This window comes from Colossoma macropomum, unplaced genomic scaffold (assembly GCF_904425465.1).
Source record: "Colossoma macropomum unplaced genomic scaffold, Colossoma_macropomum, whole genome shotgun sequence".
NCBI lineage: Eukaryota > Metazoa > Chordata > Actinopteri > Characiformes > Serrasalmidae > Colossoma > Colossoma macropomum.
The window spans coordinates 8,244,144-8,256,862 of record NW_023494808.1 but is presented as its reverse complement, the minus strand read 5'-3'; the positions used below and the strand labels follow the sequence as shown (position 1 = coordinate 8,256,862).

Below are 12,719 nucleotides of genomic sequence, written 5' to 3'. Positions count from 1 at the left end.
CTCTCGACTGGTACAACCTGCTCTGCCTACCTAAGAAGTTACAAACGTGTGTGTGGGTGTGGAAGGGGGCGGGGCTTAAGGACAGTTTGGCGAGCCCTTGGGCTACACGGACACACCTGATATAAAACAAGCCTGCAGGTAGAGTGCAAACACACACACACTTGATGCAAATGAAGCCTAAAGGTACAGTTCAGAACACACTGCAAACATATATATGTAGACATTATTAACCCTGTAAACGACCCTTTAAAGCTTATTATTCTTTCTTTTACTGTTCTTCTAGTAAATAATTTGATTTTTCTGAAAATTTCAGTTTTGTTATTGCTTACTATCTAAGTTGGTTCTTTCACTTCATTTTAATGTGTTTTAATTATATATTTTATTGAAGTTTAATACTTGTCTTCTATTCCAGCTGTTATTTTTTATTAGTATTATTATTTTTATATAAATCTTTTTGTCTTGATTTTTTTTTTATTATTATTATTATTTGTTCTAGTTGGTAAAATTCATTTAAACTTTTTCAGTTACCTGTAATTTGCTCGGCTACATTGTAAATGAGGATCACCCTCAATGTACTTCCAAGTCGAAATAAAGGTTTTTCATCTTTAAAAACACCTAAAAATGAGTATTAGACTATTTATTATTAGAATATTTAGAATATTTTCAGTAACTACTACAAATTACTCAGTAACTGCAATAAATGATTCAGTAACTACTACCCATTATTTAATAACTTCTTTAAATTAAAAAGTTTAATTTAAGTTTATAAGTAACTTATTCAGTAAGTGTTATGTTTTTTTCAGTGTCTACTACTAATTATTCAGCAATGTCTATGAATAACTCAGAAACTTCTACACTTTTTCAGCAACATAAATAATTTATTCAGTATCTACTTTGATTTATTCAGTATCTGCTACTATAAATGATGCAGGATTCTCTATGAAAAATTCACTTGTAGCACATTAATAAAGAGTGGAGACGTTCTTGTGTTTGTAAGAGGAGATATTATTATTTGAATTAAAAATTGTTGATATGTGCACAGTCTGCCCTGCGATGGACTAGCGTCCTGTCCAGGGTGTATCCTGCCTTCTGCCCCTTGACCGCTGGGATATGCTCCAGCACCCCCGCCGTGACCCACAGGAATAAGCGGTTTAGTAAATGTGTGTGTGTCTGTATGTATGTGTGTGTATATATATGTGTGTGTGTGTTATGTGCACAGTTGTGTTTTGCAGAAAGAAAAATATATATATATATCCTTTACATTTTTAGTGTTTTTGCTGTTTTTGACACTGAAACAGACAAAATTCAGAAGTGCAGACTAGAACCTGTCGATACAGAATGTAAATTGAAAGTATATATATAATTCATTATGTGTGACGTAAGGAATGTATAATTATATTTAAAGATTATCGCAAAATGATAGCTATTAACTGCAGACGTCTAAAGGTGAAGAGATCAGTGCATTATTTATTATCCACAGGAAAACAAAATGATTCAACTGTTATGTCATCATATCATTTAGTAACTACATGGAGAACAGTGCTGACTGGCTGAGTTATTCTTAGTGTATAACAGTGACGACGGGAAGCCTGGACATTATCAGGATAACAAATCCATTAAAGAACACTTAGCCGGTCCAAAGCGCCCCCTGAGGAATTACACCTGTCACACCTGAGCACTCAGTGAGCCTCTGTCTCCAACAGCCACACACCCGCCTGAGCCTGTCTGTCCACCTGACACAGGTGTGTGTGTGTGTGTGTGTGTGCCAAAAAAAATACACACGCTGAGAAACATGTTCAAACACACACACACACACACACACACACACACACACACACACACACACACACACACAGCTCACTTTCACCTAAACAATTTACTGTGTTTATGGGATTCTGTTCAGACATGTATGATCTTCTAATGATCACTGATATATAATAGTGTGATAATGATCAGGTTCTCTCTCTTACTCTCTCTCTGTCTTCTTCATTCCCACACACAATCTCTCTTTCTCTCCTTTCTCTCCTTCCTCCTTTCTTCCCCTTCTCTCTTATATATATATATATATATATATATATATATATATATATATATATATATATATATATATATATATATATCCCTTTCTCTTGCTTCATCTTTTTTTATTTCTCTTTTCTTTCATTCTGTCTCTATCTGTCTTTTCTCTTTCTCTTTATCAGTCTTTTGCTCTCTCTCATCTCACATTCTCTTTTCTCTGTCTCTCTCTCTTTTTTCTTTCTTTTGTTTCTCTTTTCTCTCATTCTCATTCTGCGTCTATCTCTTTTTCTTTTTTCTCTCACTCTCTTGTTCTGTTCATGTCTATTTTCTCCGTCTTCTGCTATCTCTTCTATCTTTGTCTCTATCTCCCTCTCTCTCTTGCTATAAATGTAAGTCTAACAGAACTACATTTAATAACAGAAAATAATAATCCTAGATTTAATAAAATAATGTTCTAGATTTGTTCTCACATAAAAAATAAACCTATTTTTTTTTTTACATTTTCCTGCTAATTTCTTGAATGACTAGTTTTTTTGTTTGTTTGCTTTGTGTGTGTGTGTGTGTGTGTGTGTGTGTGTGTGAGTGAGAGAGAGAGAGAGAGAGAGAGAGAGAGAGAGAGAGAGAAGGAGATTTAGACTATGCATGCACGCATAGGTATGGTTAGAATGAAGTTCTGCTTGCTTACTCTCGTTCTAACCCCGGAGTAAAAAGCTTCATTGTTTCCTCAGGTACTGTCCTCTTCACACCTGCTGATCTGCACACATGAACCTCTTGAAAGTGGTAAAACAGAAATGAGAGGCAGAAAAAAGACAAAATAAATGGATAAATGAGTTCTTGTCAAAGAATACAGGGGAGAGTGAAAAGGAAATATGGTCAGTACTGAGATATGAATGCAGCTGCTGCCCCCTTATGAGGATCGGCAGTAGCTGCAGGCTGCCGGGGTGAAACGTCTCTGAAATACTTTTGGAATAGCATCACTAATTACAGTGCATTTTCTTTATTATTTAAAAACACATCTTTGGGATACGTAGGATACTTATAACAGCACACTATGCTAAATGAAGTATAATTACATAAACATTTTGTAATTGCTGAATATTTTGTATGGTAAGATTTCCCACATTTCATAACAGAAGCATGTCAAAAAAATATTTGTACTTTTGTCAGTCAGTCTTGTTCTTTGTGCAGCTCTGAAATTTCAAGTAAACCTAAACAGCTGCACTGGGGATGATTGAGTAGTTCATGGAAAGCAGGCCTAGTGGATTTATTCCTTTAATTTTCACTGCGCAATAATCATAAAAACATTGGTATTTGTGTGGCACAGGTCTACAGTCGGCCTTGCACTGGTACAAAAATCCTTGCCAACAAAATTTTGACCAGCAAAATAGAGCTACTTTAATAAGACTAGCATACCAACATCTAGTGTTGTTATAACGACCCTTAACAACACTGATAGCAAGAGGATAGTGGGCCACTTTGGGCCCACTGATGGCAAAGCTGGTGGTCCACTGGTGTTTTGCTCAGCATTTTCTGGGCAGGTGGTTAAGCAGAGTATTAGACTATTATTCCACTAATCATTGCTCATTTTCCAATTACCCTTAAATTTACTTATTTTTCCTTCTTTCTGTAGTTATCCTTTGTAAATTTGTCAAAATTTAGTGAAATAATTATAGCCTAGCACCGTGTCCGCAACAATGTTTTCTATAAAATCACTTTATATCAGGCCTAGTCAATTTTTTTTTCTCTCTCAGTTGTTTGTAATATTTGTTATAGTTTATTTTCTGAAATAAAAGTCTATGTGCATTCAAAATCTAGGTAGAGCTTGTAAGAAGGACAATAATCTGGATGGTCCGAGGGTGGACCAGCAGTGGCAAACAGTCAGCGGAGAGCTGACCTTATTGAGCCAGCAGACCGATACATGCTTAATACCAATGTTTAGTCACAAAGATGACAGACTATCTAATTCACAATTGTCAGGCTCCAGTCCTTGTGGGCCAAAACACCACAATCTTCAGCACACTGCTTCATTAAACAGACCTGATTCAGCTCATCAGCTGATTAGCAAGGCCTTCCTGAACTGATTTCCAAGTGTTATATGAGGGTAAACGCTAATCTCTGCAGCACTTTGGCCCAGAAGGTCCCCAGTTTGAAACGTCTGATCTAATAGCACTATAGAACTGGTCCAGTGGATCTTGAAACAGGTTAACCTTCATCAGCCGGCTGCATGGCTACACTGGGCTTTCTTTGAAATGGAAATGTTGAAGATCAACCTCAGGTTCTTTATGACTATAGTTCATAGGAACTTGAAGGACCCTACAGCCTGAAGTTTGCTAATGAATAAGACAGCCACAGGATTGTGCTGGATTTTGGCTGTCTGTCCAGGAACATATGAATTCCTTTCACGGAAACAGAATCCAAGAATTTACCCAATTCAACCCGTACAAAGAATGGATTACATACAACTCTCAAAGGTGCACTTTTGGACACTAGGCAGCGCTGCAACCACAAAATATCAGGTCAGAAAACATCAGATCCACTGAACTTAGTATAAAAAAATTAAGTCACTGGCTGAGTGTCCAGGAATTTTACCGAGCTGAAATGGCAACTCTATCAATGACACCACAGTCGCTGGTTTAGATTGAAGTAGTGATGAGTCAGATGAGTGGTTGAACAGCTGGTCCACTGGAGCAGTCACAACAACTTGGAGCCCCAACAGAAGACCATGTCGGACTTCAGGAGAAGCCCCCATCCCTGCCATCGATCCCATTCTTGTGTAGGATAGTGAGGAGCCCCTATCCTTGCCAAGTACATCATCTCCACTCTTTTAAGCATGATGAGCTACAAATTGCTGTGACCACTCCAGAAAACCAACTGTTCAAAGACCCGTCTGTGTTTTGCTATACTGACTGTTTTTGGTTATAGAGAAGAGGTAACTTGTTCTCACATGAAGTGTGTCTTCTTGTAAAATGTGAAAAAAACTTGACTGGCTGCCATGCCACACCTGTAAACCTGTTTCTCTTGCTCAGTCAGAGCTGTGGCATACACATCAAGACTGTTCTGTAACAGGTGTGTTAATCCAAATGACTGACTTCTTTGTTTCATTTCAGTGGACGTTCTCCATAGGCAGAAGCTTCTTGGAGTGATGGCGATCTCTCTATCCCCGCTCGAACAGGACCTGACGTGTCCCGTGTGTTTAGAAATCTTTACCGACCCAGTGATTCTGCCCTGCAGTCACAGTTTCTGCAGGAAGTGTCTAGAGCGGTCCTGGCAAGAGAAATTGGAAAACAACTGTCCTGTCTGCAGGTGTCGACCATCAGATCATTTTTCTCCCAACCTGGCTCTGAGGAACACCTGTGAATCTTACTTGCAGCAGAAAAGAGTGCGGGATTCAGATCCCCAGAGATGTTCTTTACACTCTGAGAAGCTCATTCTGTTCTGTGTGCATGATGAGAAGCTGGTGTGTACACAGTGTGTGTCTCAGGATCATCAGAATCACAGTTTCTGCTCCATCAGCAAGGCTGCCAGCCCACGCAAGGTAGGAGTTTTATTTTGTGTTTCAAGATTACTGATTGTTCCAAACATCAGGTGATTTACCACCCATAACTGTGCTGTAAAGCCAAACAAAATCTTGCTTGACCTCATGAGAAATTGCATGCCTTCCATTCTGGACATAGCTGCCTAATTGATCTCTGCATGCTCCTAATGTGTTCTTAGACCGTTAGAAAAGTTCAATGGTGGAGTCACAAATCCTATACTTGTGATTTGGTCATAGATTGTCAGTCAGCAATGCTGGGATGTTATTTCTGATAACACATGACCTCAAGTGTGTCACTGCTTGTATACAACCACAAAATGAAGAAAACATTGTATCAGATGCCTCAATATTCTCCCACTTTGTCTAAGTTCATTGGATAACTTGAAGAAAACACGATCAGATACAATGGCACATGTCCACAGTCTCATTGGTTGCTGTTTACATGTTTCACCAATTGACAGTCTACAGACAAATTTGGGTTTGACCTCCCAGAATACACACTGCCAACTGCCAAAAGTTTAGGCACACTGCCAAAAGTTTTGGCTGAGGAGGAATAATAAGCTGGGGCTGTTCTTTGTGGTTTGGGTGGGTTCCCTAGATCCAGTGAGTGACATTTTAGAGGATTGTTTAGTTCCAAATTTGTAGCAACAGTTTCCAGTTTCAACATGACAATCCCAAAAGGAATCTACTGTTGTAGAGTTGAGTACTGTCTTGACCTCAACCCCACCCAATATTGGGATGAATTGGAGTGTGAGACAGACATTAGTGCCTTACACACAGGCCGGCAACATGAGGCTCCGGAGCTGCATGCAGCTCTTTTACTACCCTGTTGCGGCTGCGTTTTCATTTCTATGATATTTTTAGCCTATACTAGCGCATTCGCACATACTCAGACATATTGACAGCCAAGATGGTAAAATGGACATAAAATGTTGTGGCTCCCAAGGTGGTTTGATTTCTGTTGAAAAAGACAAGATGGCTCTTCTTAACGTTTGGGTTGCTGACCCCTGCATAAAATGACAAAGAGCAGAGAAATCAGGGTGTGCAAGAGCAGTTTGATGTGTCAGTCATGTGTATATTGTCGTCTCTCACCACATTATAGCATGTTATGACATGTTCTGATAGATGTAAATTACCTAAAAAAAATTTAAAAATCATATAATTTTGAAAGACATCACATCATATGTTACATTCATCCTTATCAGTCTTGATTTTATTCAAGTTAACTAGCTCAAGACTTTGTAGTTTCCTTACTTTTTACAAAGAAGCATTTTCATTTAATTGAACAGATTGAATTACACTGATTTATTTAATTAATTTGAGTGTCATTTTATCTGGTAATTTACTGTGTCTTTTTAGGAAAAGCTGAAGACTCATCTAACAAGCTTAGAGGCAAAACTTGAAATTTTCGAAAAATTTAAAGATATCAGTGACCAGGAAGCTGCACATATTAAGGTGGGTCATCAGTAACGGTCTTCATATGAAACTTGATTTGTTAAAGAAATGTAAATGAAAACTTTTTTATTGCCCTGCTCCCAGTCTCAGGCTCAGAACATAGAGACACAGATAAGGGAGGAGTTTGAGAAGCTTCACCAGTTCCTCATGGAAGAGGAGGAAGCCACTATAGCTGCATTGAAAGAGGAAGAAGAGAAGAAGAGCCAGAGGATGAAGAAGAAGATCGAACAGCTAGATGAGCAAATAATGGAAATAAGTTCTAGAGTCACAGAATTAAACATTATACTAAAGAATGATGCACTGATTGTACAGGTAAGGTGTTTGATATACAATATGGCTAAAAGTATGTGGACACTATTCTAAATAGGAGCTCTGGCTATTTCAGCCAAAATCAAGCACATAGCCTTGTAATCACCATAGAGAAACACTAGAATGAGTTAGCGATGTTATTGTGAAGAACAAATGCCTAGGGCAGCTCAGCTACTGGACTCTGGAGCATTGGAACCGTCTTCTCTGGGGTGATGAATTATGCCTCTCCATCTGTTAGTCTGATAGACAAAATATGAGTTTAGCAGATGCAGGAGAACAGAACAGTTTAGGGAAGCAACCTTCATAAAGAAACTAACTGGCCTGCACCTGACCTCAACCCCATCCAACACCTTTGGGATGAATTGGAATGTGTGTAAGCCAGGTTTTATCACCTAACATCAGTGCCTGATCTCACTAATGCTGTTGCAGCTGAATGGGAGCAAATCCCTGCAGCCACCATGTTCCAAAATCTAGTGTAAAGCCTAGTGGAGGCTGTTCCTGCAGCAAATGGAGACAAAGTATATATTAATACCCATGTTTTTGGAATGAGATGCTCAGTAAGCACCTGATCTTGATGTGATGTCCATATACTTTTGGCAACAATATTGTTTGTATAAATATGGAAGTAACTCTATTAAAATAACTTAGTAATACATAATTTCTTAATTTATTTCACAGGATTTCAAGAAGGCAAGTCAAAGGTAAACACATACATGTATACATTTACAGGCTAATTCTGCATAAATTTCATGTGTCCTTTTTTTGATGTTATAAAATGTAAAGAGACTATTCTATATATTTGTATCTTCAGAGCTCAATACACAGTACCAGATCCAGAACTTGAGTCAGGAGCTCTGATTGATGTGGCCAAACACTTAGGAAATCTGAGTTGCAAAGTTTGGAAGAAGATGAAGAACCTCTGTCCTTACTGTGAGTTACAAATGGTTAAAGATGCACTGTGTAAGATATTTTTGTAGCACTACTGAGTCAGGAGAAAAACAGCAAGTCATCCATGTGCTGCTGCAAGACACCTTGTAAAGTCTGAAATGGTCATTTAAAAGAGATAGCAGGTCGGGTTTTGCAGTTTTTCATACTACGCCATGCATGTTTAAGCTTTAATCACACACAAGCTCAAAAAAAGATCCAGCTTGATTTTTAGGTCTCAAAAGCAAAGTCAACATTATACTGGTGAAGATATGAAGTTTTGATGCTTTGAATTCTCTTGTAACACACTCACAATCATCAGATTTATCTGCTTCATACTTTTCATGCAATTACACATTTCCACCAGAGGGTCTCCAAATCCCCAAGCTCACATAGTGCAGATTTAAATTTGAATTGTGTAAGATTATTTTAACTGAAAATTTAAAGAACTAGCGTAACTGTGTCAGTAAAGAAAATTATGTTCACATATGTTCCTTTTTTGTTTTGAGTCATGCTGCCAAAAATTCACTTAAGTCAACAAGTTGGATGTAGCAAGGTTGGCTAGCTGACTTTTTTCTCAAAATCCAGTTATTCTCATCTCAACATTTTACATATTGTCTATCCACCTAACTGACTCAAACAACATTGAACACTGAAGCCTTTATGTGAAATGTCGGAAAATTGACATAGCTAATTCAAAACCATTGTGTATGTGCCATACCTTTCCAATGGGAATTCTCTCGATTCTCCTGATTTTTCATTCTGGGAGTACTGGGGATATATTGGGATATAAAATAGTTGCCCAGGACATAGAAGAATTAAGGCTGCCAAAGGAGACCCAGCAAAAACTGCAACACAAGGCAAATAACTTTTACTTAAATATCTGCTACAAGTTTATTTGTTTAAGTTAAAGTTTATATGTTATTCCACACTCCACTGCTAGATTGCTTACATTGCAAACCCCATAGATATACTAGCAGAAACTATTATAATCCTGTAATCGGGGTAACTGTTAAAACAACGGCTAACAAATGTTCAAAAATGGACATCTGACTGTCACAAATATCACAACTTCATAATTATTGGCACGTTTGGTAAAGTTGGATAAAAAGTAATGTCTTTGTGGTCAATCACACACTAAATGTATGAGAAAAATCCTAACCTTGAATTGATAATTGAAGTATATTAGTCTACGAAAACTGAAAACGTTCTCTTGCAAGTTGCTCTTGCAATTTGATATATCCACCATAGAGGGCTCCAAATCCTTATTTAATGTTCAATATTTTAAATGTAAAAAAAAATACATGTCTGAATGTTGAAGCATCAGTTTAATATAAATATTTTTTGCTTTTCTGCAGTTCCAGTGGTCCTGGACCCCAACACTGCAAACCCCTCCCTCAGTATTTCTGCAGATTTGAGCAGTTTCTCACCCTCTGCTAAAAACCTTTCACTTCCAGACAACCCAGAGAGGATAAATGCATATAGCGGCATTCTGGGTTCTGAAGGGTTCTCCTCAGGAACTCACAGATGGGAGGTGGTGGTTGGAGATAGTGAGGACTGGATTGTAGGAGTGGCTGCAGAATCCGTCAGCAGGAAGGAAGCCTGTTTATCACTCCCAGAACATGGGTTCTGCTGTATATGGAGGGATGCTGACGAGATTAGTGCTGGAATTTCCATGAATTCTTCGAAAACTCTTATGACAAAGCCAACCATTCAGAGAATCCGCGTGACTCTTAATTGGGAGAAAGGTCTAGTGACTTTTACCGACCCACATTCTAATAAAGACTTGTATTCTTTTGATCTAACATTCACCAAGAAGATGTATCCATACTTCAACAATGATGGCAAGAACTCCTTAAAAGTTCTACCTGCCTACATCAAATTTTAATCAAGAAGCACAATTTCTGCTTTGTTTTTTTAATGGTATCATACATATTATATGTTATGCCTGAATGATCACAGTCTTGTTCGATTATGGTGTTTGTTATAGGTATTGTGTTGGTACATTTGTTTTGAATAATTAGGGCAATGATGTAAAAGGGATGTTAGGGAAGTTATATGCTTTTCTTTCATATATAAGTTAGACAAGGATCAAACAGATCTATTATAATGTATGATTTTCAAATACAGGAAAATGTTCATCAATTATGTTATTTAGTGATTTTATAAAATTCAGTTTCATCAATTTATTCTTTTACATCACACAGCTCCAAAACCTCAGGCCCTAGTAGTGAAACTCATATCTGCAGTATAAAAAGCAGTGGGGAAACCTCAAGGCTTGCTAGGCCTCCATGCAAGAAGGCATAAGAATTTCTGTGAAATAAAAAATTCATTGTTAAATTTAATTCCATTTGAGTGAACTTACAGCACCCCTGGCCACCTCCCGGTAAAGGTTTACCAGGCTCGGCCAACTGGGATGAGGTCCCGAGGTCATCCTAGGACTCGCTGGAGGGATTATATCTCTAAATTGGCCTGGGAGTGGCGTGGGGTCCCCCTGGAATTAGCTGGAATACCCTAGCTGGATTAAGCGGTTTAAGATAATGATGATGATGATGATGATTATGAGTGGATTTAACCAACTACATTTTGATTTCCAGTGAAACATATTTTCTGAGAAGAACATCACTCTAGGCCTTCTGGAATCTCTGCATACACTATAGACTGTGAATACGGGTGGAAGCCTGACCAATGCGCTTCAGTCCGTTGCTAGAAATAGAAAACAGTGGTGGCAGCTCTATGTTAGGACCAGTGGCAGCTGGTACTTTCCCACACAGGTGGAGAGAATCTAATGGTAAAAAAGTAATACTCATAAAGTACTGTTCAAAAGTTTCAAAGCCTTATTCAGTTTGTATTATTTTACCTGTTAGGGACCAGGTGAAAAAAAATCACTGAGATGCTAAGTAGCTAACAATTAGCATGCTATACCAGCTTTGATGACAAGGGGACAATTCAATTTGAAGTTAGCATGAAATGTTAGCCAGTTAGCTCCTCAATTAATTTTTCTCCACTTTGATGTCAAAGAGCAAAGCAAAAAAAAAAACAGATGCCCCACGTACTACTAGTAACGTACTACTAGTGGAAAAACATTGTGAGGGAGAAAAATAATTGAAGTCCTTGATGGATGGAACTGTGTGAGTGATTTTACTTGTATTTTTTCAGTTCTTTTTGGTATTTTAAACAAGCAGAAGAATAAAAAAAAATGTCGAACTTAGTCTCATTCACTGTACTTATCAAACGGGTTTCATTTGATTGAAAACATCAATTCCAAACCTTTGAATGTAGCTCAGTAAACAGTGTCTGCCCACAGCTTCAAAAAGCATTACACATAAGCTGTACTACACAATGCTTTCCTATTAATAGTTACCTTACCAAACAAAATGATCGGTCTCAGAATTCAGAAGTATTTACAGTTTATTCCAGATACATTTCTTGTTGACTAAAAAATAAAAAAAACAGTGAGTTTTATTAAGTCAGCAACACCAGTGCGAAAGGCTCCCCTGAATTACTGAGCATGTATTCAACAACAGACTTTCATAAGTTTAAGACAATAACAGTCAGGCACGTTACAGTGTCCGTACAGATGGTTTCTTTTGAGATCCTGCCTCTTTGACAACTCCACCAATCATCAGACACAGAAGCTGAGCTTCCAGGTGGGATAAGATGTACGTTTGTAAAAGCCTACTGGTCAGTAAAGTTGAGATATTTTTTGTATATGCAAAACCCACTTGCGAGAGCCTCAAAGACTCCCTGTGAAGCACAGCATCCAGGCGGCACCCAAAATAATCCTTAAAAAGCCTGTCGTCTAATGAATGTTGATCTTTTATTTCAGTAGCGTTCTAACAGCTGTGCTTCAGTGAAGTCTCTATGCAATATGTTTCAGTAGGGTTCTATTGGCTGAGCTTCAGTCAGGTCTCTATGCAATATGTTTCAGTAGGGTTCTAGGGGCTGAGCTTCAGTCAGGTCTCTATGCAATATGTTTCAGTAGGGTTCTATGGGCTGAGCTTCAGTCAGGTCTCTATGCAATATGTTTCAGTAGGGTTCTATTGGCTGAGCTTCAGTCAGGTCTCTATGCAGTATGTTTCAGTAGGGTTCTATGGGCTGAGCTTCAGTCAGGTCTCTATGCAATATGTTTCAGTAGGGTTCTAGGGGCTGAGCTTCAGTCAGGTCTCTATGCAGTATGTTTCAGTAGGGTTCTTGGCTGAGCTCCAGTAGGATTACGTTTCCGTTTCCACCGAGAGAACACCAAGCGCAATTGGCAGACGCTTCTTGGTGTGTGTGTGTTTGTTGTCATTGATCTTTTGTCATTGGATTACACATCACCAAGCTTTCATCCTGGACTGTTTCATGGACTGGACTGTCCTCTTACCTGGTTTGGGTTGTCATATTGCACAGCTTTTGGCCGGTCTGACATTTTGGACTGTTGCATGCCCTCCGAATAGCTGGACTTTTCCACTAACACAGTCTCATCCTTGCAGTG

At 38.4% G+C, this 12,719-nt stretch overlaps 1 protein-coding gene across 1 annotated transcript; it reads left to right on the top strand.

Annotated features, from left to right (window-relative positions):
• Positions 1–5,072: 5,072 nt before the first annotated feature.
• On the top strand, positions 5,073–11,174 carry LOC118797810 (nuclear factor 7, brain-like). The gene is made up of 6 exons (XM_036557080.1): positions 5,073–5,554; positions 6,914–7,009; positions 7,094–7,321; positions 7,997–8,019; positions 8,130–8,248; positions 9,601–11,174. Exons 1-6 carry the CDS (start codon positions 5,162–5,164, stop codon positions 10,128–10,130), a joined length of 1,389 nt encoding a protein of 462 aa, XP_036412973.1. The 5' UTR covers positions 5,073–5,161; the 3' UTR covers positions 10,131–11,174.
• The last annotated feature ends 1,545 nt before the right edge of the window (positions 11,175–12,719 follow it).